Genomic DNA, 27,244 nt, shown 5'->3' on the forward strand with positions numbered 1-27,244 from the left:
AACAGTGAAGATATTTCTGTTCAGTGTGTGCACTGAACAGCTGTGTCCCTAGTAGACTGCCTCATGGTGTAGGAAGTTAACCTCGTTTTAAGGACCACGGCTTGTTGCAAGTAGAGGGCTAGGGTTCTGAGCAGCCATTTTCTTAGAGCCCAGGAGAAACAGCCCAGCCTGTCAGCTCTGCTTCTGGGCCTCAGTGCTTTTCTGATCCTTCTCCAGTACCAAGAGCTGGCTAATACTGGGTAATCTGTACAGTGACACCAAGCTATCCAATCCGGCGGCTGCAGAAACATCACTAAGTTAACAAAGCCATCCAGCATCATACCCAGAATGACAGTTTCTGAGCAGATGGCCTCATCCTTCCTGTTTACCAACATGCAAGACTGAGAAAAGAGAATCTAATTTACTGGAAGCACCACACTTCAGGAGAAGGGAAAGAACAGGTGGCGTGTATACGGGACCCAACGTGCACAGACAAAAAGTGAGAGACTGCAGAAGGAGTTTCCTGTTGGTTCACCAGTGGAATTCTGTCATGAAGTGACCATCATATAGAGTTTATTTGTGCTGTAAAATATTTAAATATCAACATGCACCTTCCCACTGGGTGACTTCATGGGTCGTGGCCAATGTAGAACTTGGACAGGAAATCCTTTGGCCTTGGTGCTTCTGTTTCATGGAAAAACCGCATAATATGTGTCCGCTGCTTCCACACGTGAATTGTTTCCTCCAGTTCCATCTTTCCCTGCACAAGTGAGGGGAGAGGTCTTCAGTCAGAGTAGCTGGGTGGGAGGAATACAACCCTGAATGGAAGGAATATAACACCAAAGGCCAGGATTCTATTCTCTGCTCTGGCACTGACCTATCGAGTGACCTTGGGCAAGTAACATACTCTGTCGAGACCATAGTTTCTGCATCTGGAAAATGAAGTGGTTGGACTAAATGATCTCTGAGGCCTTTCAAATAAAGAACTCTCTGGCTAACTGGTTCCAAGAGGAGACTTCAGGTCACCAAGCCCCTGCCCCATGACTGCCTAACAGGACTGGCTTAACTTACATTTCTGCTTAATACTCCTTTCATGTTATTTGCTGGTCCATGCTGAAGTTCCCATTGATGCTAATGTGATGGACCGGAGAGTAAGAACCGGGTGCAGGATTTGTATCCGTTTACACAGGCCAACTGGCCTGCTCTTCTGGCTGTAAATGCGCAACCAAGTGAAGCTGTAACTTCCAGGGACAAGGTTTAAGAAAAAGTTCAGATATTCCTCCTCCTATCTGTTTTTAGTTTTAAAATGCAAGCCCCAGTGGATTTCCCCTTGAACAATCTTACACACTATTTAGCCATGTAAGAACTTCCAAGTTCAACTGTTCCTTTGAAACACTAAGTAACAGTTGCTGATCCAGTAGTTGCCTCTAAAACTTGCAGACAAAACTTCCATCTGAGAATCTCTGTACAAGTTGGCTGCTCTTCGAAATTAGTCAGGAAGTCAGTTACCTTAATGACCAGAAGATCAACCACCCTGGGGTCTGTGACGTGGGCATTCTTCATAAACATTTCTCGGACTTTATCCCGTCCCTGTTTCACAGAGATGTCTAGCTGGAATAAGTGCACTAAAGAGAAAACATTCAGGGTAGAGATTATATGGTTAAAATATGTTTTTTAAAAAATTGAGTCAATGGCTAGTATTAATAAACACAGGTTGCCCATTCATTCCATTCCAAATATTAGCCTGACCCTAAGCTAGGTGCTTGAGGTTGTGAAGAAGTGTGAGATACAACACTTCCTCTAAAAGAGGCTTTGTTGTTGTTGTTTGTGTTTTGGAGACAAGCCCACTGCTTCTGAAGAGGCAATATAGCAGAATTCAAGAGTATGAATAACCTGGGTTCAAATCTCAGCTCTGTCACTTATCAGCTATATGATCCTGTGTACATTAACTTCTCTCTGCCTGAGTGTATTTGTGAGTAAAATGAGAATGATAACCACACATACAACTGCAGAGCTGTTGTGCGGACTGTATGAGAGAAGGCCAGATGCTTAGAACATTGCCTGGCATGAAATAAGCTCTCAATAAATGTAAGCATTATTGTCATATGGAACAACCGGCAAAAGATGACAGGGTTGAACTTAATGTCCGATCATGTGGCACAGGTTTGTGCACCACACAAGCTCAAGAGCTGAGGGAGACTGCTGAGTGTGCAGGGAGGGAAGGGTGTCGACCCAGCAAGCAGCTACCACCGTATCAGGTTACTTGGGGGAAGGAGAGAAAAGTTTAAGATGTAGCTCCTCCTCTCAAGGTTTTAAATTCTAATTGGAGGGACAACCATCCATGAATGTAAATATAAAATCACGCAATTTAGCAATCCCTGATTCAGTAAATGCTAAAATAGCGGCACAGACTCTGACCTGTGACTTCAGATAAGGCATATAAATGTCCTTTGAAAATTAGGTTTTAGTCATTTGTAGTTTCATCCTCTGGCAGTGAGCCTTCAGTGGATTTGCTGATGACAACAAGGACATGAAGAGGGCTTTGTGTGGCAGGTGGAATAAGGATAGAGGAGAGGGGCACACTAGGCTCAGCGGACAGCATGCGCAAGGTCACTGGTTTATCTTGTGGTGTGGCCATTCCTGTGACATGTCCGCTCTTGTCTACAGAACTATCACAACCTGCTCTGAAAACCATGAGGGCTATTTAGTGACAATCAACAGTAAACTATGAATCTTTAATTATACTCATAACTTCATGGCAGCAAAAGAAAAATAAAGCTGCTGCTGAAGGACCAAGCCAGACTGATCCAACCAAAGAACAAGCAATAGCAGAAACCTAAAAGGAGAAACCGCATCCCAGCTTGAAAGGTGTTAACAGACAGGATAGAGGATCACTCACACGAGAAAGAACTCAGTATCCAGTGATGTGCTGGAGCAGGCAGCCATGGTGAGCAAATTATACACATCTCTTCCCAAATCTACCTTCACCGACTTCACTTTTATAGCTTAAAATCAACCATGATGGGAGTATTTACACCACTGAAAACAGTCAGTTAGCTGTTAAACACCACAGTCAGTGTCACATGAGGAATTTTAGAAAAGAGCAAACAAAAGGACAATAAGAAGACAAAGAGACACAACAGTAAATGCAAACTAACAGGGATCCTGGAATTTAGAAACCTTACCACTAGAGGACTGTGGGGACTTGCCGCAAGTAGACTACTGGTCCTCGGCAAACATGGGCCTAGAATCCAGGGTATTTACTGTGTTTTAAATTTACAATCTTGTGCTTTTTTAAGGAAAAGAATATGAGGAATCTGCCCCTGCTGCCAATGCTTACTTTTCCTGCATTTTCATTTTAGATTCCTGCCCAACCTTGGGAGAAAAAAAACAAGGTGCCTCTAAGCACACTAGGGGAGCTGGTGTCCACCCACTCCCGTTCCTCATGAACCACACACCAGCGCACTGAGTTTATGAACCTTCTCCGGAAAACGTTCACAGGCACAAATGCAAAGTTTTGCTTACAACTGTCAGTTCACGGATCCCTGAGTACCCATCCTCCAAGGTTAAGAACCCTTGTCTCTAGAGACAAATTCCATAGCTTTGTCCTGGTCGCCCTCCTTCCATCTCAAGGCCCCCACTACATCCCTCCACCAGTGAGAAAGCCTGTAGCAGGAGGCAAACAGGAACAGCCTTAGCTACAACCTGCTGAGCTGTTCTCTGGTGGTTGTCAAACCAGTGGTGATTATGCCCACCAGAACCCGTGGCAATGCCTGGAAGCATTTTTAATTGTCACAATTAGCAGGGAGAGTACTACTGGCATCTCTTGGGTGGAGGCCAGGGATGTTGCCAAGCATCCGACAATGCACAGGACTGGAGAAACCCCGGTGTCTATCAGTTACAACTGTTCTTTCTCAATTCACAGAGTCCTGGCTTAGTCTTTGAATCCTGCGTATTTTAATTTCAATTTGAAAAAAATCTGAGTCTCAAAAGGAAGATATGGAAGCGCCCCTTTTGGATGAAGGTGACTTTTCCCTAGTCTCTGGATGTTTTCCCCAAGTTATTGTTAAGGCTTTTCTGAGTCAGGAAGGCTCTGACAGATTAGGAAGGACTACGTTGATATGGTTCTCCGCTGTTTGCTCCAACTCATTTTGATAGCATCCATACCAAACGCTGCGCAATCCTTAAACAGGAAGGCAGCATAGTGTAATGGAAAAGAGCGTGGAATCTGGGGTCAAACAAGCTGGGTAAGGTCTTCCAATCATTATGAACTATGACCTTGCTGAGGGTACAGCTTCCCCAGCCTGTTTCCTCATCTAAAACATAGGAAAGAAAATAACCTCTGACCTAATTCCTTTACAGGAATGTGGTGAAAATCAAGTGACAACATTTATAAACAGTAAGTATTGATACAAATGTTAACTGTTAAAAATGTCAGCACTCATTTCCCTTACCTCTATTCTATTTTGGGTTTCAATGGTCTGGTTATATGCCTGTCTTCCTGACTAGGCCATAAAACTCCTGAAGGAAGGGTTATGTTCTACTCACTTTCGTATCTCTCTAGGCATCTAGTACCTACCCTGTAGTACAAGAGGTGCCCAACGAAATGGAAATTAAATGAACGAATAGTTTCATCAGAAAGTCTCCTGTGATGCTGTGACCAGCAAGCAGCATGTAATATTTTTCCAAAGGAGGGAATGACAGGCCGTCTTGTCCTGTGTCCCATGCCAAGGCAGCAACCACTCAGGTAATGGCACTCTGCTGCACACGTGCAGCATGGCTGGGTCCCGTTGACATTCAGGGAAAACTAGAGCGGGAGCTAAGAGCCAGGTGTAACAGGTGGACAGTCAGGGTCTGGCTCTTTTACTTACTAATGGTGTGATGTGAGACAAGTTTATGTGCCTCAGTTTTCTCATCTGTAAGACAGGGAAACAATGACAGCCCACCCTAAAATGAGGCACTGTAAAGTACTTAGCATGTGCTGGGCCATATGTATACATTTCAATAAATGTTATTATCAGTACTTCATTCCAATCCTCAGTTTGGCTCCTCAGCTGGAATTCCCAATGATGAATGTCATGACACCAGTGTACACACAAGCCTGAGCAAATGACCAGCTACAGATCAGATCACTGATCCTCCCTTAGGGTGCAGCACCCCCTTGACCCTCCCCCCTTCTCCCTCTGCACTGCAGAAAGCATTCTGGGCACTCAAAGTATTCTGCCAGGCAAACCTGTTTTTAAATATTTGTATTTGAATACACTGCCCCCCCCCCCCAAACACACTAGCTACTGTCATTCCCCTATGCCTAGTATCCACCTGTCCCCTGAAGGCATTTTGAATTTGCTAGCAGATCACTCAGGTTTCTCCCTCCATAGTATCCTGTGGGTTTAAGTTCTGGTCATCAGCAATCTCTCAAAAAGTCAGCTTGAGGACAGGGACACTGTGCAGCAGATACAGCTCCCATAGGACAAAGAACTAGGTTCTGCAGGGACAGTAAGTCTTATAAATAACAGCAGTAATAAGACAACAGGAGCAGTCAACATTTAATGAGTGCCTAATTAAGAACCAGGTGCTATCCTAAGCACTTTAGATATATTAACCTATTTAATAGAGCAAGTCTTTACTGAAGGTACTCTTACTAACTTCATTTTACAAATGAAAAAACTGAGGCATAGTGAGATGAAATAACTTGCTCACAGTCACATAGCTAGTAAGGGGCAGGGCCTGGAGGCAAGGCCATGTAACCACATTCTACAGCTTCTCACACACAGGCAAGGAAGTGGCAGCTGAATGGTGTTCCAGCCGTAAGGAGGCTGTACCCTAAGCAAGGTCATAGTTCATAATGATTTGAAACACCTCCCCTCTGACTACTAGTGATGGTCCATATTAAAACCCACTGAATCAAATCAACAAAATAACGAAATGTCAACAGTCCCTGACACTTGTACTGCCCTTGACAGTTTAGATGGGATTTTCCCCAACTTTTCTTTCATCAGGTTCACTGGGCAGCGCTGAAGAAGATGCCAAAAGAAAACAGTCTCTGAACCCAGGGAGCTTATAGTTTAATCCTTCAGGTGAACAGATTGGTTCTCTGACATCTGAGTGGAGGCAGAGGTTCTGGGGTAGTAGAGGGCAGGGGAAGGGGTTCCTAAGGAATACTAGGGCCCAGTAGAGTTGGGAAGCAAGACTTGGGGAGATTGAAGCAGAAGCCACCTCACCTGGAGGGCCTGGAAAAGGTACAACTGACTTACTAGTTGACCTTGGGAAAGTCGCTTCCCTTCTCTGGTTCTGTTTCTTTCTCTGTGGGGTACGTGAGAACCAGATGATCGCTCAAATTCTACAGCCCTTTTATTTACACAACCTAATGGGCGTCTGTAAATGCATTCAGGAACTCTAGAGTGGGCTTTGGGTTCCAGATCCACCACGGATTGGCTCTGGGCACATCACTTCGCTTCCAGGTGCCTCAATTGCCTCACTTATAAAATGAGTATGTCGTTGACAGTCCCTACTCTCCCTCCCAGGGGTTCGGTAAGAATTATGGGGGACAAAAGAGCGAGGACGCCAAGAAAGGCAGTTCAGACGCAGAGCACGACTGGTCTGATGCCGACGCCGCCGCCAGGTCAGGTCCACCAAGGTTCGTGTGTCCCTCCTCCCTGACCCTCTTCCCCCGAAGCACTCGGAGTCACCGCTGCCCAAGTTGGTGATCTCAGCTCGGCCCGGCAGAAATGGGAGGCCAGGACGGCTGCGACCTTGGGCGGCTGCCTCCGGGGCCCCGCATGCGCCGCTGCCTCTCACCAGTGTTCGGCACCTCCCGATACCAGGCGCGGTAGAGCTCGCGCACCCTCCGCTTGGCCTCATTCATGTCCCGACTGAAAATTGGCTTCACCGAGGTGCTGGCCGCAGCAGCAGCCCGGCTAAGGCCACTCGCCGCCATCTTGCCAAAGAAACCGCTCCCCAAGTCCACCCCTTTTCAACCTTCAAGTGCCGCTGAGGGACCATTTTTTTTCTCATTGGCTAAAATTGAACGCCACGCCCCTAAATTCCACTGGTGGGCGGGAAATCTGCTGTGGGGCTCTCTGATTGGCTGGGAAGCCTTTTTCTCTGGGTGGGAGAACGGCAGGTGGAGGCTGCGCACGTTCCTGTGCGGAATCGTGAGCCTGGCCGTTGGATGTGCTAACAGTCGTAATACTGCGCCGCCAGGGGGCGCTCGGGCACAGGCTGGCCGCTGCGTAGCGAGGAGGCGGCAGGCTGCTGCCCCGCCTCCCGAGCGCCCAGCGGGAGAACTGCCCCGGCCGCTCGTGTGGTAGTTCCTTTGGCGCGCGGGTCGTGGTTCTCCTCTGTCGGCTTCTTTGGGCGCTCATCGTGGGCCCCGAGGGGCCGCTGACGCAGATAATGGCGCCTGGGCTGCCATGGCGCTGGCCTGGCAGCTCTGCGGCTTTTCTGCAACAACTTTTTTCTTTTTCTCCATTAACCAACTCTTTTGAAGTGCGGTCTAGATGTGAAAGCGCTTTCCTGGCCTTTGGCTTCTCGACGCTTCTAACACAGCCCAGGGAGGTAGGTTATATCACCAGCTCATTTTAGACAAGGACGTTTTTATGCCAGACTATGAAAAAACAGCACAGAATTGTGGTGCTGGGAGGAACCTTAGGTCGTATATTCTGGGTCTCTCTCCTGACATTTTCCTACTGAGGTTCTCTCTGAACATCAAGGGGAGCCTGGAAGGGTAAAGGGAAATATAACAGCTAACGACATGTTAGGCCGGGCATAGATATTCTGATTAGTCATCGTTAATCTCCTAGATCAGGTGGCTACGGTTAGTGCCCCCATTTTACAGGTGGGGAAACTGAGGTGGTGCAGTCTAGGTCACTTGCCATGTTAGGTTTCTCCTCTGACTCCTGCCTGGAGTCCACTGGTCTTTTCTGAAAGTGCAGTTGACAGGCACCTTGTGAGTGTTGGGGAAAGAGCAGGGATCAGGGCTTAGGGACCCCAGCCAGCATGGGAGACGGACCTGCATCTAGCCCAGTCTTTCCCATTTTAAAGGGTAAAAAATTGAATTTTTTCCTGTATTATTTTTAATGTATTTGTACATTTAAATGAGTTATGCGTTAAAAGAAAGCGTGTAAGATACGTAGTTATAAAGCATAATAGAATGGAAACTTTTGAACTTCAGTACCCACCTCAAGTAGTTGTAATACAGTTAAGGTTTATGTCATTGGTTAACATGCTGCTGGTTACCAGTGTTTTACATTCTTCAGGCGCATTAACTTGTGTAAGCCTCATGACACATGAGATGAGCTCTGTTATACCCCTTTTAGAGATGAGAAAACTGAGACGCAGAGACTAAGTTACTTGACAATATTGGGTTGAGACTCAGCTGGCTCCAAGAGTTTGTGCTCTACCTCTGATAGCTACCTGCATATTTCTAACCTGGTCTATGCACCTGCCTCCTCTAGGAGTCACCGCTATCATGAATTTAGTGTTTAATATCCTTATTCATTGAAAAAAAAAGTCTCTAAGACAACTCACAAACTGGGAAAAAATATTTGCAAATCGTGTTTCATAAGGAACTTGTATCTAGAATATATAAGCTCATAACTCAATAATAAAAAACAAATAGCCCTATTAAAAATATGCAAAAGTGACAACACCAAATGCTGATGAGGATGTGGAGCAGCAAGACCTCTCATTGCTGGTGAGAATATAAAATCATACACCTAGTTTGGAAGACAGTTTGGCAGTTTCTTACAAAACTAGCATACTTGTACTATAGAATCCAGTAATCACAATCCTTGGTATTTACCCAAATAAGTTGAAAACTTATGTCCACACAAAAACCTGCACACAGATGTTTATAGCAGCTTTATTTATAATTCCCTAAACTTGGAAGCCACCAAGAAGCCCTTCAGGAGGTGAATGAATAAACTGTGGCACAATCAGACAATGGAATATTCTTGAGCATTAGAAAGAAATGAGGCATGAAAAGACGTGGAGGAAACTCTAATGGATATTTCTAAGTGAAAGAAGCCAGTCTGAAAAGGCTCCATAGTGTATGATTCTAGCTATATGATACCCTGGAAAAAGGCAAAACTATGAAGACAATAAAAAAGATCATTGGTTGTTAGAAACTAGGGTGGAGGGAAGGAGGAACAGTTGCAGCACACACGGTTTTTAAGGCCTTGAAGCCATTCTGTATGATACTATAATGGTGGATACATGTCATTATACATTTGTCCAAACCCACAGAGTGAACCCTAAGGTGAACAGTGGACTTTGGATGGCAGTGATACGTCAGTATAGGTTTTTCCACTGTAACAAATGTACCTCTCTGGAGGAGGAGGCTGAAAGGCAGCAGGGCAAGGGGCTATATAGAAACTTTTTGTACTTTCCACTCAATTTTGCTATGAACCTAAAACTGCTCTAAAAAAACAGTCTTTTTTTTTTTTAATGGGCAAAGGATTTGAATAACTGTTTTTCCCAAGAAGATATACAATTGTCCAATAATACATGAAAAGACACTCAACATCATTAGTCATTAGATAAATGCAAATCAAAACCATAACAAGGTACCATTTCTTACCCACTAGAATAAAAAACAGACAATAGTCAGTGTTGGTGAGGATGTGGAGGAATTGGAACCCTCATGCATTGCTGGTGGGAATGTAAAATGATGCAGCCACTTTGGAAAACAGTCTGGCAGTTTCTTAAAAAGGTAACCATGGACTTGTTATATGATCTAGCAGTTTCAGTCCTGGGTATCTATCCAGGAGAAATGAGAACATTTGTCCACACAGACTTGTATGTGAATGTTTATAGCAGTACTATTCACAATAACTAAAAAGTAGAAGCAACCACAAAGTTCATCAACTGGATGAACTGCACTCCAGAAAAGTGGATAAACAAAATGTGGTATATCCATACAACAGAATACTCAACAGCCACGATGAACCTTGAAAACATGCTCAGTGGGAGAAGCTAGATGCAAAACATGTATAGTATGATACCATATTTATGATGGGTTCAGAAAAGGCAAATCTGTAGAGACAAGAAGTAGATTAGTGGGCTGAGTGGAAATGAGGAGTGAGTGTAGCATAAGATTCCTGTTTCAGCTGATGGAAATGCTCTAAAATTCGTTTATGGTGATAGTGTACAACTTTGTAAATATACTAAAATTCAATGAACATATTGTAAGATGATAGTATAATATCACAGCAAGGAGACTGGCATTGATATAATCAATATACAAAATATTTCTGTTGCCACAAGGATCCCTCATGTTGCCCTTCTCCTACCTTAGTCCCTCCCTGATAAGGGGACTCCATTTCTGTAATTTTGTTATTTCAAGGATGTTATATAAATGGAATCATACAGTATGTAACATTTTGCATAGATTTTTTTTCATCCGTCAGCATGATTCTCTTGAGATTCATCCAGGTTGTTATGTGTTATCAGTAGTTTATTCCTTTTTATTTCTGAGTAGGATTCCATGGTGTGGAGGTACCACGGTTTAACCATTCACCCCTTAAAGGACATCTGGGTTGTTTCCAATTCGGGGGTGTTATAAATAAACCTGCACACACTTCTGTACAGCTTTTATGTTAACACAAGTCTTTATTTCTCTAGTATAAGTGCCTAGGAGCGCAATTGCTGGGCAATGTGTTTGTTGCATATTTGGTTGTTTAAGAAACTACTAAGTTGTTTTCCAGAGCAGCTGTACCATTTTACATTCCAATCAGCAGTATATGAGTGATCCAGTTTCTCCAAATCCTTATCTGCATTTAGTGCAGCACATTTTTATTTTAGCCATTTGATAGATGTGTAGGGATATCTCATTGTTGTTTTAGTTTGCATTTCCCTTATGGCTAGTGATTTTGAACATCCCTTCTCATGCTTATTTCTCATCTTATGTTCTCTCTAGTGAAATGGCTTTTAGTGTCTTTTGCCCATTTTCTAATTAGATTGTTTATCTGTTGAGTTTTGAGAGTTCTTTATATATTCTAGATACTAGTCCTTTGTCAGATATGTGGTTTGCAAATATTTTCTCCCATTCTGTAGCTTGTTTTTTCATCTTTTCAGCAGGGTCTTTCACAGAGGAAAAGTATTTAATTTTGATGAAAGCCAGTTTATAATTTATTTTCCTTTTATGGATTGTGCTTTTGGTGTAAAACTTAGGAATCCTAGCCCTAGGTTGAGAAGATCTATGATTTTTTCCCTGAGAGTTTTATGTTTTACATTTAAGACATGGTCCATTTTGAGTTAATTTTCATATAAGGTGTTAGGTTTAGACGGAGATTTTGTTTTGTTTTGTTTTGTTTTTGCCTATGGGTGGATTACTGTAGAACCATTTGTTGAAACGCCAGCTTTTCTCCATTGAATTGCATTTGCACCTTTATCAAAATTCAGTTGAAAGCTGTAATAATCAAAACAGTATGGTATTGGCACAAAAAACAGACACACAGATCAATGAAACAGAATTGAGAGCCCAGAAATAAACCCATGTATAATATAAACAATTAATTAACAACAAAAGAACCAAGAACATACAGTGGAGAAAGTACCCAGAAATAAACCCACGTATAATATGAACAATTAATTAACAACAAAAGAACCAAGAACATACAGTGGAGAAAGTGCAGTCTCTTCAATAAATGGTGTTGGGAAAACTGGACAGCCACATGCAAAAGAATGAAATTAGATCACAGTCTTACACTATGCACAAAAATTAACTCAAAATGGATTAAAGAATTGAACGTAAGACCTGAAATCATAACATTTCCATAAGAAAACAGAGTGGTTAACTCCTGGACATCAATCTTAGCTATATATTTATTGATCTAACTCCAAAGGCAAGGAAAACAAAAGCAAAAATAAACAAATGGGACTACATCAAACTAAAAAGTTTCTTATAATAAACTATAATGGAAAAGAATAACCAAATCACTTTGCTGTACACCTGAAACTAACACAATATTGTAAATCAACTGTATTTCGATTAAAAAAAGAAAGAATAAAAAAAAAAAAAACCTTTTGGACAGCAGTGGAAACCATAATCAAAGTGAAAAGCCAGCCTACTGAATAGGAGAAGATATTTGCAAATCATACATTTGACAAGGGCTTAATATCTAAAATATGTAAAGAATTTATACAACAGTCAGTCTCATCTTTTACAAGTATTTTCTCCCATTCCATAGGTTGTCTTTTTGTTTTCCTTTGCTGTACAAAAGCTTGTAAGTTTAATTAGGTCCCATTTGTTTATTTTTGTTTTTATTTGTATTGCCTGCGTAGACTGCCCTACGAGAACTTTGCGAGATTTATGTCGGATAAGGTTTTGCCTATGTTTTCTTCTAAGAGGTTTATAATGTCTTGTCTTAAGTTTAAGTCTTTAAGCCATTTTGAGTTTATTTTTGTGTATGATGTGAGGGAGTAGTCTAACTTCATTGATTTACATGCAGCTGTCCAGTTTTCCCAACACCGTTTGCTGAAGAGACTGTCTTTACTTCATTGTACGTTCTTACCTCCTTTGTCAAAGATTAATTGATCAAAAATTTGTGGGTTTATTTCTGGGCTCTCTATTCTTTTCCATTGATCCATATGTCTGTTTTTGTTCCAACACCAAGCTGTTTTGATTACTCTAGCTCTGTAGTATTGTCTGAAGTCTGGGAGGGTTATTTCTCCAGCTTCATTCTTTTTCTTCAGTGTTGCTTTGGCAATTCTGGGTCTTTTGTGATTTTATATAAATTTTAGGATTATTTGTTCTAGTTCTGTGAAAAACGTCCTGGGTAATTTGGTAGGGATCACATTAAACCTAGATTGCTTTGGGTGGTATGGCCATTTTAATTAATTCTTCCATTCTGAGAATATGGAATATCTTTCCATTTCTTTAAGTCATCTGTAATTTCCTTAGTCAATGTTTTGTAGTTCTCCACAGAGAAGGTGTTTCACTTCCTTGGTCAGATTTATTCCTAATTATTTTATTTTCTTGGATGCAATTTTAAAAGAGATTATTTCTTTACTTTCCTTTACTGATATTTCATTGTTAGTGTAAAGATATGATGGCTGCTTTAAAATCTTTGTCAGATAATTCTGCCATCTCTGTCATCTTGTTGTTGGCACCTAGTGGTCTTTTTTCATTCAGTTTAAGATGTTCCTTGTTTTTGGTATGATGAGTGATTTTTAATTGAAACCTGGATGTTTTGGCTATTATGTTAAGAGACCCTGGATCTTACTTAAACATTCTCTTTTATCTAGCTTCCTTTGACACCATTTCAGCAGGGGAAATAGACAGCCAGTATGCAAAACACTATGGAGGAGCCTTAAAAAATTAAGAATTGGAATTACCATATAATCCACTTCTGGGAATATATCCAAAGGAAACAAAAACACTAACTTGAAAAGATATCTGCATCCCTATGTTCATAGCAGCATTATTTACAATAGCCAAGACGTGGAAGTAACTTAAATATCCGTTGATGGAAGAATGAATAAAGAAGTTGTGGCATAAGTATACAATGGAATATTATTCGATCATAACAAATGAGGAAATCCTAACATTTGCGACAGCATGGATGGACCTTGCTAAGTAAAATAAGTCATACAGAGAAAGACAAATACTGTATGATCTCATTTATATGTGGAATCTAATAAATGACAACAACAAGACCAAATTCATAGAAAAAGAAATCAGACTTGGGGTTACCAGAGGCGGAGGGAGGAGAGAGGGAGAATTAGAGAAAAGGAGGTCAAAACTCCTTCTAGTTTTAAGATAAGTAAGTTCTAGGGATGTAACGTATAACATGATGACTATCACTAACACTGCTGTGTGATACATAGGAAAGTCCATGAGAGTAAATTCTAAGAGTTCTTATTACAAGAAGAAAACTTTCTCTTTTTTCTTTTTATTGTATCTATATGAGAAGATGGATGTTAGCTGAACCTACTGTGGTAATCATTTCACAGTGTATGTAAATCAAACCGTAATGCTGTATGTGTGAAAATTATACAATGACGCATGTCAATTATTTCTCAGTAAAACTGTAAACCAAATAAAAAAGTAAGCAAAGTAATAACATAATCTCATCAGGATTCTGATTGAGAGTACACTGAATATAGATTGTAATTGAACATAGAAATGATATTTTTATACCACTGAGTCTTCCTAACAGGAACATAGCATTTTTTACACATAGTATGTGTATGTATATTCAGACCCTAAGAGAAATACAAGACCTCTGGATGGCGTTCAGGGAACAGAGCATTTATTACCCATAAAGCATATTGTACCTGTTCCCCACACTACTTCTGTTTTCTGCTGTGTCTGCTATTAAACCATTTGGTCCAGTGAGTTCTTGATGTCACGCTTTGTATTTTGTGTTTAGAATGTCTATTTTATCTATTGCTATGAACAAATTACCTCAAAATTTATCAGCTAAAAACAACAAACATTTATTATCTCACAGTTTCCTGTGGGCCCTGTTAGGAGTCCAGTATAGGCTTATTTGTGTTCCTCTGGTTCAAGATCCCTCAGGAGGTGGCAGTCAGCCACCTGGCACTGTGGTCTCACTGAGGGCTCAGCTGGGCTGGGGAAGAGAGTGTGAGGTGGTATCCACTCATGGGCCTCTTCACAGGGCTGCCTCATTGTATGGCAACTGTTTTCTCCCATGGCAAGCATTCAGAGGGTGAGAGTAAATAGTCAAGATGGAAGCCACAGACTTTTTTGGGGGGCGGGGAGGTAGTTAGGTATACATACATATGTATATGTATACATATGTGTGTGTGTGTGTGTGTATGAATAAATGTATATACATGTATACATGTGTATCTATACATACACATATAAGCACTGGGGATTGAACCCAGGACCTTGTGCGCACTTTACCACTGAGCTATACCCTCTCCCCCGCTATATAGTCTTTTTTGTAAACTTATTTTGGAAGTGACATCTCACTTCTACCAAATTTATTCTATAAATCCAAGTCACACTCAAATGATTACTAGGAAGCGGAGATTATTAGGGACTGTCTTAGTGGTTGCCCTACCACAGTGTCTATTTGATTTTTTACAGATTCTAATTCTCTGTTGAATTACTGTAGTTCTTCATCTGTTTTGTCTACCTTTTTGTCTATTTTCTTTAACGTACTAATTACAGCTATTTTTAAAAGTCCTCTGCTAACTCCAATGTCTAGATTATCCATGTATCAACTTCTTTGACTATCTCTTAATTATCAGTTAATTTGTCCTGCTTCTTTGTGAGCTTAGTAACTTTTTATTTTAAGCTGGACATCGTGGATATGTTGTAGATTCTGTTAACTTTCTCTAAAGGAATATCAGGTTTTGTTTTGGTAGGCTTTGAGGCTTGAATTTAGGCTTCAATCGATAGGAACTATTTTAGTTTTGCCCATACTTCTAGTAGTCCTAATTCCTAGGGTGATGCTTTTCTGGAGCCTTAACTGAGTGCCTGAGGTATGCACCAAGATCTCTTCACTCTGGCCAGGCCCAGTCTCCAGTGTCACTCCAGCTCTGTGTGACTCTGAATTTCTCCACCAGCTCTCAGCTCCCAGAAGCTGTGTGCGAGGGTATCTTATCTGCTCAACCTGGCAGTTGGTCAGTACTTGAGGAACATCTATATGCAGACCTTTTAGACTCCTTGTCTATGGTTCCTTCCTCTTCAGTTCCCTGACCTTCAGATCTTTGTAGCACTAGCAGCCCTAAACTTCAGTCTCTGCCTTCTATACCCAGTAAGAATTCTGTTCTCTGTCTTGGCTCCACCGCTTCAGGTCATACTTAGGAAAATATCTTCAGGAGTAAACCTGGGTGGATGTAAGACAGCCCTGCATTGGTTGCTTTCCATGCATATAAGTAGTTAGATGTATTTTGTCCCCTTTTATGTTTGTTCATTGTGGGAAGGTAAATCCAGTATCAACTACTCCCTTGTGGCTGAAAGTCTTTGAAAAGCCTAAGTGTAATGGGAAGCCAACGTTTCACCAGCTCGGTTTTTATTTCCATTATAGCTGTTTCTCTTCCCTAACAGACAAGTCACGTTTGATGGGTACCATGTCTTCTTTTATCTTTTTTGAAGATTTTAATAATACTTACTTTAAAGTCTCCTTTGATTTTCTCTATTAACTCTTTTCCTTAGTCATTAGTTTTTTTAACTTATATAGCTTGGTGTCTCTTTCTAGTGTTGATTTTCTTCAAATGTTTGGCAACTTCTGGCTAAATGCTCAAGTCTGTCTTTGAAATTCTCTGATGGATTCTCCTTGAATGATTTTATTTACTGTGGAGTGCCATTAGTCTCTGTGGAGTCAAGGCATGACATTGCTAGGTAGGGTACTTTGTGGTTAGACTTTGGAGAACTGCGGCTCCCCATTCCTGCTGGGTGTTAGCAGCCATCTAGCGCTTCTCTGGCCAAGGATTCTCACATTCATGGCTCTCACCTGGTGATTGAAGCATCTGTTTTTGTCTGCTTGCCACAGGTGGGGAAAGAAAGTCAATTTTGCTTCACATTTTTGCTTCACATGAATCCCCCCAACCAATCATCCTGACAGGTTTCTTTCCTGCTCCCCAGATCTGTCACTTTGATGCACAGAGACTTTCAGAGACCTTCCACCTTTCACAGTGATGTTCTCCTGCGTGTATTTTGTGCTTTCATTTTCTCTGCCAACCTTATGCTGCCTGTCTTCCATTTTTGAGAGATTCCTTATGGCTTCTGGTTCAGCAGGGCACCCCTGTTTGCTTTCCAGCACTACTATGGATTTATTCTGAGATCTACTTTCTTTTACCTCTGTTGCTTAGGTAGAAGAGAGAGGCAGTGTACATGAGTGGCAGTCTGATGTCTGGACTTAGCAGGTCCTGAAAACCTTACTGTTGACCTGACACTGAAAGCTGACTTGGCTCAGCATAGAATTCTTGAGTCACAATCATTTTCCCTCAAAATTCTGTACAGCATTACTCCACTGTCCTCTAACACTTAGTATTTCATGTAGTAATTCTGATGCCATTCTGATTCTTTATTCTTTTTTGAATAAGAACCTATTTTTTTTCCTTCTCCTGCCTTAATGTTTTCTTAGTTCTTAACATTCAAAAATCTTACCAGGATATGTGTGTGTATGGAACCCTGTATGTTACCTTTGCCTCATTAATTAAAAAGCATGTGATTTAAGAGTCAAGGCTTCTTTCATTTCAAGGAACATTTTTCTTTTATTTATTTTGTTTCTTCTCCCTCGACTTGTTTCCTCCTGGTATTCTTATTATATGTCTGTTCAATTCAGTCATTTGAATCTCCATATCTCTCACCTTTTCGCTCAATATTTCTATTCTTTACTTTTTGCTTCTGCAGTCTGGAAAAATTTCCTGGGTTTCTCTTTTAATTCACTAATTCAGTTGTTTGTAGTATCCAACTTGCTATTCACTGCTTCTATTACATTTTAAAATTTAGCTGTTGCCCTATATCAGATGAAATTTTTATTACTGTCTGCTCTTTCATAGATACGTCTTCTTGAACATTGTTGAGAATATAAAATAGAATGTTTCTAGTTTTCTCCTATTTTTTGGGTAACTGTTACATAGGGGACCATTGCTCTGAATCATGCTGAATTCCTTCTTTTGGACAGCCATTCTTTTCGTGGACTTTGTTTCTTATCCTTATAAAGAAATATCTATGTTCTATGTTGGGAGATTATATGAGTACCTGTTAAAATGTTTAGAGATATTTAAAATGTTGAAGGTCTAGAGAAAGAGAATAGAATAGTTCATATAACTTCACTCTTTTTTAAAAAGAACTTCATTGGTATATAATTGACTTATAATGAACTGCACATGTTTAATGTGTATAATTTGATATTTTAACGTATTATACACCTGTGAAACCGTCACCACAGTTAAGAGAATGAGCATCTCTATCACCCCAAAAGCTTTCTCATACACTTTTGTAATCTCTTCATCTCATCTCTCCCTGTCTGCACCCCCATTCCCAGGCAACCACTGATACACTTTCTGTCACTGAAATTTATTTACATTTTGTAAAGTTTTATATTATCATATAGTATGTATTCTTCTTTGACTTCTTTCACTCAGAAAAAAATTCAGATTCATCCCTACTGTTACAGATATCAATAGTTCATTTCTTTTACTGCTGAGTATATTCCATTATGTAGATATACCACAACTTGTTTATTTATTTACTGGCTCATGGACATTTGGAGTGTTTCCAGTTTGGGTCTGTTACAGATAAAGTTGTTACGAATATTTGTGTGCAAGTCTTTGTATGGAATATGCTTTCTTTCTTGAGTAAATATCTAGAGTGAAATGGCTATGTGATATCGTAGGTGTATGTTTTTATTTTTAAAGAAACTTCTGAACTCCAAAAAGTACTTGTATCATTTTATATTCCCATCAGCAGTGGTTGAGAGTTTCAGTTATTCCATTTCTCGTCAATATTTGGTATGATTAGTCTTCCTGATTTGAGATAGTCTAACAGGTGTGTAGTGTTATCTTACTACGGTTTTAATTTGCATTTCCCTAATGACCAATAATGTTGAAGGTCTTTTCATATACTTGTTTGCTGTCTATCTTCTTTTGTGAAGTATCTGTTCAGATCTTTTGTCCAATTAAATAATTAATTATTTACTTAATTAATTTTGAAATTTGAAGGTACTTTAAAATTCTAGACAAAAAGTTCTTTATTAGACATACAATTTGTAAATATTTTCTCCTAGTCTGTGGCTTCCCTTTCTATTCTCTGAACAGTGTTCAGAGGAGCAGATTTTTTTCTTTTGATGAAGGCCAATTTATCAGGTTTTTTTGGTTATGGATCATGATTTGGGTGGTATATTGAGAAATCTTTGCCTAGTCAATGGATTTTCTATGTTTTCTTCTGGAAGTTTAATAATTTTAGGATTTAAAAATTGTACATATATGTGTGTAGGAATATATATACACATTCTTTTTCAGATTCTTTACTGTTATAGATAATGACAAGATATTGAATTCCCTGTGCTATACAATAGGTCTTTGTTGATAATCTGTTTTACATATAGTAGTGTGTATATGTTAATCCCAAACTCTTAATATATCCCTCCCTTTGTCTCCTTTCCCCTTTGGTAACTATAGTTTGTCTTCTATGTCTGTGACTCTGTTTCTGGTGTATAAATAAGTTCATTTGTGTCATTTTTTTTTAGATTCCATGTATAGGTGTTATATGATAATTGTCTTTCTCTGTCTGACATATTTCACTTAAAATGATAATCTCTAGTTCCAGCCATGTTGCTGCAAATGGCACTATTTCAGTCTTTTTTATGGCTGAGTAATATTCGTGTGTGTGTGTGTGTGTGTGTGTGACATCTTCTTTACCATTGATCTGTCAGTGGACATTTAGGTTGCTCCCAGGTCTTGGCTATTGTAAATAGTGCTGCTGTGAACACTGAGATGCATGCATCTTTTCAAGTTAGATTTTCTCTGGAATTTTAGGTTTTAGATCTAGTTCTGTGATCAATTTTGAGTCAATTTTTGTATATAGTGTGAGATGTGAATCAAGGTTCATTTTTTATATGAATACCCAATTGTTCTAGGACCATTTATTGAAAATACTGTATTTCCTCCACTAAATTGCATTTGCACCTTTGTCTAAAATCAATTGACAATATATGTCTAGACTCTATTCTGTTCCATCTATCTTGACATCAACAATCTCATACTGTCTTGATTACTGTCCAACTTTATTTTTTCAAAATTGTTTGGCTATTGTAGGTGCTTTGCACTTCCATATGAACTTGAGAAACAGCATATCAATTTCAACAGCCAAAAAATTTTGCTGAAATTTTAAAATGCAATTTCTTTGAATCTGTAGATCAATTTGAGGGTGGAATTGACATCTTAATAATTCTGAATCTTCTGATTCATGACCATTGTATATCTCTTCATTTATTTAGGTCTTTAGTTTCTCTCAACAGTGTTTTGTAGTTTTTAGTGTACAGATTTTTTTTAAATAGACTTTAGCAGTTTCAGGTTCACAGAAGAATTGAACAGAAAATACAGAGAGTTTGCACATAGCCCTCCCCACCCACACATATACACTCCCCTACCCTCAACATCCCTCATCAGTGTGCATATCTGGTACAATCGATGAACCAACATGGGCACGTTATTATCAACCAAAGTCCATAGTTTACATTAGGGTTCACTCTTGATGTTGTACATTCTATGGGTTTTGACAAATGCGTAATGACATGTAGCCATCACTATAGTATCATAGAGAATAATTTCATTGCTCTAAAAATCCCTTGTGCTCCATCTATTCATTCCTCCCTACCTCCCTATCCCCAAACCCCTAAAAACCATGATCTTTTTATTGTTTCTGTAGGTGTGCCTTTTCCAGAATGTCATTTGGTTGGAATCGTACAGTTTGTAGCCTTTTCAGACTGGCTTCTTTCATTTAGTAATATGTCTTTTTAAGTTTCTTCCATGTCTTTCATAGCTTGATAGATCTTTTTTTTTACTGCACATATATTTTTAAATTTACATATATGTACTATTCATTGTTTCTAAGGATGTTTAGAGCTTTAGCTTTTCAAACTTACATAGTTGTCAAAGGAATAAAGCCAACCACAAAATAAGAATGAATTCAAGAAGATACATACAGCCTGCTATTAACAGCAACATTATTTATAATTGCCAAGATATGGACGCATCCTAAGTGCACATTAATAGTTGAATAGAAAATGAAGATGCAGTGTGTGTGTGTGTGTATGAATACAATTCACCCATAATAAAGAAGGATATTTTGCCATTTGCAGCCCTTCATTCTTTTTTTTTTTTTATTCACTTCAAAAACCAGAATTTTATAACTGGCAGAGACATTTCCATTACATCAAAAACAACAAAATACCGAGAAATAAACTTAACAAAGGCGATTACCTATACTCCAAAAACCAAAATGTCACAAAGAAATGGAAAGATTTGTTGTGTTCCTGGATTGGAAGAATCAACACTATCAAAATGGCCACACTACCCAAAGCAATCCACAGATCCAACGCAACTCCCATCGAAATACTCATGACATTCCTCGCAGAACTAGAACAAACAACTCCAAAATTTATAAGGAACCACAAAAGACCCTGAACAGCCAAAGCAATCTTTTGTAGGTCTCTCTTTTCTTTTCTCTTTCTTCTTTTTGTTCTCTTTTTTTATAGTTTGATGACTAGAGAAGGTCCTTTAACATTTGTTGTAAAGCTGGTTTGATGGTGCTGAAATCTTTTAGCTTTTGTTTATCTGTGAAGCTTTTGATTTCTCCGTCAATTCTGAACAAGAGCCTTGCTGGATAGAGTATTCTTGGTTGTAAGTTTTCCGCTTTCATCACTTTAAGTATATTGTGCCACTCCCTCTGGCCTGTAGAGTTTCTACTGAAAAATCATCTGATAACCATATGGGAGTTCCCTTGTATGTTATTTATTGCTTTTCTCTCTCTGATTTTAATATTTTCTCCTTATTCTTGTTGTCAATTTGATGATGATGTGCCTTGGTGTGTTCCTCTTTGTGTTGATTCTGTGTGGTCCTCTCTGTGCTTCCTGGACTTGTTTGACTGTTCCGTTTTCCAAGTTGGGGAAGTTTTCAGTGATTATCTCTCCAAAAATTTTCTCAGGTCTTTTCTCTCTCTCTTCTCTTCCTGGGACCTCTGTAATGCAAATATCAGCACGCTTCATGCTGTCCCAAAGTTCTCTTAACCTATCCTCATTTCTTTTCATTCTTTTTTCTGTTCTGAAGTAGTGATTTCCACTAATCTGTCTTTTAGCTCACTGATCCCTTCTTCTGCCTCATTTAGTCTATTCTTGGTTCCTCTGGTGTATTATTCACTTCAGTGATTTTATTCTTCAACTCTGTTTGGGTATTCTTTATATTTTCCAGCTCTTTGCTAAAAACTTCGCTCTGTGCATCTGTACTTCTCTTGAGTTCTCTGAACATCTTGGCCATCATTACTTTAAACTCTTTCTCAGATAAATTGCCTATTTCCTCATCATTTATTTCTTCTTCTGGGATTTTATCTTCTGCCTTGGCCTCATATCGTCTATCTGTGTTTGTGGATTCCTTCCACAGGCTTTGGGATTATTGTTTTCTTATTTCTTGTATCTGCCCCCTGGTGGATGAAGCTGAACTAGAGGCATATGCTGGTTTCCTGGCAGGAGGAGACAGTGCCTGCCCACTGCTGGTTGAAGCTTGGTCCTGAACCTCTTGTGGGTAGGGCTGTGTCTAGAGGTCTTTGTGGCTTAGGAAGTCTGCTGATGAGTGAGGCTGTGTTCCCACCCTGTATGTTGTTTGGCCTGAGGCTTCCCTACAGGCCGTTGGGTGGGTCTAGGTCTTGGTGCTAATGATCCAAACAAGATGTCAGCCTCCAGGAAAGCTCAGGTAGATTAGCACTCCCTAAATGTCTGCCACCGGCTTTTATGTCTCTTGAGTGAGCCAAAGCCTTACCCCACGTCCCCAGGAGACTCTCCAAATCCAGCAGGCAGGTCTGGCCCAGGTTCCTATGAAATCACTGCCTCTGCCCTTGGACCTGGTGCACATGAGTTTCCGTGTATGCTTCCCGAGCCAGTGGAGTCTCCATTTCCCCTAGTCCTGTGAGGGTCCCAGAGCCAAGCTCCCCTGTCCTTCAAAACCAGGTATCCTGGGGTCTCCTTCTCTTCCAATGCTGAGACCGAGCTGGGGAGACTGACGTGGGGCTTAGAGTTCTCAGTCCTGTGTGAGGGCCTCTGTGACTTAACAAACCTCCAGCTTGCGGGTCGCCCACCCGAGAGATATGGGGCCCAATTATATCGTAAGCACGCCCCTCCTACCGTCCTGCTGTGGTTCCTTATGACTCCATTTGCAGAAGATCTTTGCTAGGTTCCAGTCTTTTTTCAATGGTTGTTTAGCATTCAGTTATGGTTTTGTTGTACTCAAGAAGAGAGGCAGTCTCGTGGTCCTACCACTCCACTGTCTTGACCAGAAATCTCTTTAGTGTACAGATTTTACACACATTTTGTCAGAGTATTTCATATTTTTGATGCTATTATAAGTAGTGTTTTTAAAATTTCAATGCTGAATTGTTCACTGCTATTTTATAGAAATACAATTGATTTTTTAATACAATTTTTAGAGCAGTTTTAGGTTCACAGAAAATATAATTGATTTTTATATATTGATCTTGTATCCTTCACCTTGCTATATCTAGTAGCTTTTTGGATGATCCTGTAGGATTTTACACACAATCATGTTGTCTTCAAAATAAGACAGTTTTACTTCTTCCTTTCTAATCTGGTTGCCTTTTACTTCTCTCTTTTATTTTTAAAATTTTAATCTTTGTAATTCATTGAAAAAAGTGATCATCATTTAATGACTAATTGTGATTATCAAATTTGAAAAATATTAGTATAATCAGTGAGCAACATTATGATATATATGCAAGTGAAAGGGTTTTGTCTCATTTGCAGTTTGCAGCTGAAATTGATGGGGAAAATGTTACAGCTCTCTTAAGAAATTAACACAAATAATATAAGTGATATATGTAAAGGGCTGAATCATTGCAGTCATGAGGCTCTGATTCTAGAACTCTGTTACTCAAAGGGTACAATTTGACTTCAGGAGAAAAATTGACAAGTGATAATAAATCAGATTTTCAAATGTTAGGTTGATTTTTGGACTAGATTAGGCATGGGAAGGGAAGTCTGATCTTACACTTTTTCACTGACATCATTGCCATATTCAGGAGTGTTGTAGGTTTACTGATAGAGTAAGGGGCAGTTACTTCTATTTCTCAACTTAGTTCATTGTCTAAAACTTCCAGGACAATGTTGTATAGAAGCAACAGGGGCAGATATCCTTGCCTTATTCCTGAATTTAAGGGGAAAACATTCAGTATTTTACCATCAGGTATGTTGTTAGCTCTAAGTTTTTCGTAGATGTCCTTCATCAGGTTGAGGATGTTCCAACTACTTCTAGATTTCTGGGAGGTTGTTTTCAGGAACAAATGTTGATTTTGTTAAATGTTATTTATGTATCTGTTGAGATAACCACATGATTTTTTTTTTAGTCTACTAGTATGGTGAGTTATAATGGTTGGTTTTTGAATGTTGAACCAACCTTACATTCCTGAAAGTAAACTCCTTTGGTAATGGTGTATTATCCTTTTTATGTATTGTTGGTTTCAGTTTAATAAGATTTTGTTAATAATATTTGCATCTATATTTATGAAAGAAGTTGTTTTGTAGTTTTCTTATGTCATCTTTGTCTGGTTTTGATATCAGATAATTCTGCCCTCATAGAATGAGATGGGAAATATTTCCTCCTATTTTTCTGGAAGAGTTTATATAGAATTGATATTATTTCTTCCTTAAAAGTTTGATAGAATTTATTAGTGAAGCCATGTGGAACTGAAGTTTTCTTTGTGGGGAAGTTAAATAAGTTCAATGTCTTTAACAGATACAGAATGATTCAGGTTGTATATTTCTTCTTGCATGTGCTTTGGTACTGGGCTTTTTTTTTTTTTTTTAAGATTTTGTCTGTTTCATCTACATTGTCAAAGTTAGTGGCATCTCATTGTTCATAATGTTCTCTTATGATCATTTTAGTATCTATAGAATCTGCATCAGTATCACCTTTACCATTCTTGATGTTGAACATTGGCATTTTATTTATTTTTTCCTGATCTATTCTATCTAGAAGATTGTACATTCTGTTGCTCTTTTCGTTTTATTGATTTTTTCTATTTTTCTGTTTCCTACCTCATTTCTTTCCACTTTGAATTTTAAAATTTCCCTTCTTGTGCTTACTTTGGCTTTTATTTGCTTCTCCATTTCTAGTTTCTTAAAGTAGAAACTGAGGTCCTTGATTTGAGACATTTCTTATTTTCTCATATAGATGTTTTAGTTTGTAAATTTCCTTCTATGTACTGTTTTAGCTGCATCCCACAAATTTTGAGATTTTTTTTCTTTTCATTTAGTTCAAAATACTTTCTTTCCTTTTGATTATTTCACCCATATATTATGTAAAGGTGTGTTGTTTAGTTTCCAAATATTTGGAGATTTCTCAGGGATCTTTCTGTTACTGATTTCTATTTTGATTCCATGTGGTCAAAGAACATACTTTAAATGACTTTAATCTTTTAAATTATTGAGGCTTGTTTTATGGTTGAGAATATGATCCATCTTGGTAAATATTTTATGTGTTTGTGAAACTAAGGCATTCCTCAGTTTTAACCACCATAGTTTTGTAATTATTATTTTGTTACATTCATAGTTTTTTGGGGAGGGTATAGAAGTTATTGTCTTGAATCAGAAGCTGTCTATTTGATGTCTTCAAGCTCCTTAAGGGCCATCTCTGCGTCCTGTTTACCTTTCTATCCTCTCAGCATTATTCCTGGCCCGAAATATAAGTTCAGCAGACACTGGTTGAATGAATGGACGAATGGATGACACTTATAGTCAGGCTGTGTTCTTGTTTTTGATTTGAAAAATAAGAGTATTGTGTTATGTGACAAGACTGAGTCTTACACACCTTTGTGTCTTTGTGTCCCTACCGGAATTTGCGTAGATTTTGGCACATTGTAGGTGCTCAAGCAGAATTCATGGCATTGAATGGAACTGAAGAGATACTACAAAGGTGCTGCCTCTGACACGGGGATTTAAAACCACCCTGTGGCAATGACATACTACTCTGTCAAGGTAGGAGAGGTTGTCCTGTCATAAAGCCCCCTAAGACATGATGTCACACACAGACACCACACAGCTTGTGGAAGGGAGGGTCTGTGATTGGACTCCCAGACTTAGCTGGGCTCCTGTGCCCTTCTCAGTCTCAGTCCTGGAGTCTGAGGGAAGGTGAATACTGCCTGTGTACTGCAAACTGCTCAGATCATCAAGGTTGGCAGATTTGGTAAGCAGTTTCAAAAGGCTGCCCTCAGTAAACCACCCAAGCAGGTGAAATTTGTCTTTGCGACTCTTAGCCACCTTTTCTGTATCCCTCCTGCTTAGTGTTCCCCTTTCCTCCTCTTCTTCTCTCACTCAAAACCTTCTCTCAGAAAAAACCTGATGACTCCGCTCACACCCAGTTACAGGTGACTAAAAAGCTTACTGTTGAACATGTTGCTGGCAGTATTCTCAGGGAAGGTGAGTCGATGTGAAGGGTGTCCTGCAGAGAGATGCAGTGAGCTGAGGCCTGAAAAAGGCCCCTTGGATTTGGTGACAGGGAGGATATTGGCGACCTGGTGAGAGAGATTTCCAAGTTTGAGGGGGACAGAAACAGATTGAAGTGGGTTGTGGAGTGACGGAGAGGTGGAGTGGAGTGAAGACAGATACCCTGGACAGCTCTCTCAAGGAGACTGGTGTGCAGGGTAGGGGACCATTAGAATGGTATCTGGAGAAGGGATATGAGTTCAAGGGAGAAGCCTTTTTCTTTTAATGGAAGACATGGGTAATGTGTTCAAATGCTGATGAGGAGGAGCCACAAGAGAAGGGACGGCTGAATATACAAGTGAGGGAGGAGACCCCCAGATACCCCGGTTGGAGAATCTGGGTGGATGGGGCACAGGAGGGGGATGGCCCCAGAGAAGGGTCACAGCCTCCTCCCCTGAAGAGGAAATGACCTGTGAGAAGCAGAGGATGGGTGAGTTTGGTAGCAGAAAGTCTAGGGAACGTGCATCTGATGGTACCTGTGTTCCTGCCAAAAGTGAGGGAGGCAGAAGAGGGGTTAGAGGTTTAAAGAGAGATTCTGAAATCGTCTCTGTGGAGAACAGGGAACTCACTTGGGAGACGGAGCCTTACGAGGCCACACTGAGGGCCATCTCCCCCCGGGACCGTGGCTTCACAGTGTGTCTGTTCATACGCAGCTCAACACTGAAGGCAGGCCTCTAGACAGGGCCCTTTTGCGGAGGCCAGGGAGTCTCCTCCCGGTGCTCCCAAGATGATCCCAAAAACGCTGCATAACCTGGAAAATGCTTTAAATTGTTGGTAGTTTTTAATTGTTTTTATTTACTATTATACTTAGCCGCCTACACCTGGGGTCATTTTGCACCAAATATTCAATAGAACTCTACCTTTTTCCTTAATCCACTCTCAACCCCACCCCCCCTTTTCCATCCTGATTCCCCAGGACCTACCTTTCCAACTCTGAGGACATTGAAACAGCTTTTGTCTGGGGCTCTGAGGTCTTGGGAGAAATTCCCGAGCATTTTCTAAGCTCCTAGTGCTAGCCCACTCCATCCTGAGTTTGGCCTCCTGCTGTGACCAGCAGGCTTTCCCCTGGA

At 40.0% G+C, this 27,244-nt stretch overlaps 2 protein-coding genes across 9 annotated transcripts in view; one reads left to right on the forward strand and one right to left on the reverse strand.

Moving 5' to 3' along the window:
- Positions 1 to 530: 530 nt before the first annotated feature.
- Positions 531 to 6,948, reverse strand: NDUFA6 (NADH:ubiquinone oxidoreductase subunit A6). The gene is made up of 3 exons (XM_010960212.3): positions 6,778 to 6,948; positions 1,489 to 1,604; positions 531 to 739 (listed from the first exon to the last, which is right to left on the reverse strand). The coding sequence occupies exons 1-3, from the start codon at positions 6,914 to 6,916 to the stop codon at positions 608 to 610; spliced, it is 387 nt and encodes a 128-aa protein (XP_010958514.1). The 5' UTR covers positions 6,917 to 6,948; the 3' UTR covers positions 531 to 607.
- Positions 4,342 to 27,244, forward strand: part of LOC105073055 (uncharacterized) — a 34,078-nt gene continuing 11,175 nt past the window's right edge. For 2 of the 8 annotated variants that reach the window (XM_045520605.2, XM_074375638.1), the window contains exon 1: positions 7,398 to 7,536. Coding sequence is in view for 4 of the 8 variants with exons in the window: in XM_074375639.1 (XP_074231740.1) it covers positions 7,375 to 7,536 (162 nt within the window). In the remaining 4 variants the exon portion in view is untranslated. Of the gene's footprint in view, positions 4,379 to 6,503; positions 6,617 to 7,094; positions 7,537 to 25,536; positions 25,668 to 27,244 lie in introns of those variants that run through there. The other 6 variants (XM_074375635.1, XM_074375634.1, XM_074375639.1 and 3 more) reach the window with 6 other exon arrangements.

The sequence above is a fragment of the Camelus bactrianus genome, chromosome 12 (assembly GCF_048773025.1).
Source record: "Camelus bactrianus isolate YW-2024 breed Bactrian camel chromosome 12, ASM4877302v1, whole genome shotgun sequence".
NCBI classification, from domain to species: Eukaryota; Metazoa; Chordata; class Mammalia; order Artiodactyla; family Camelidae; genus Camelus; species Camelus bactrianus.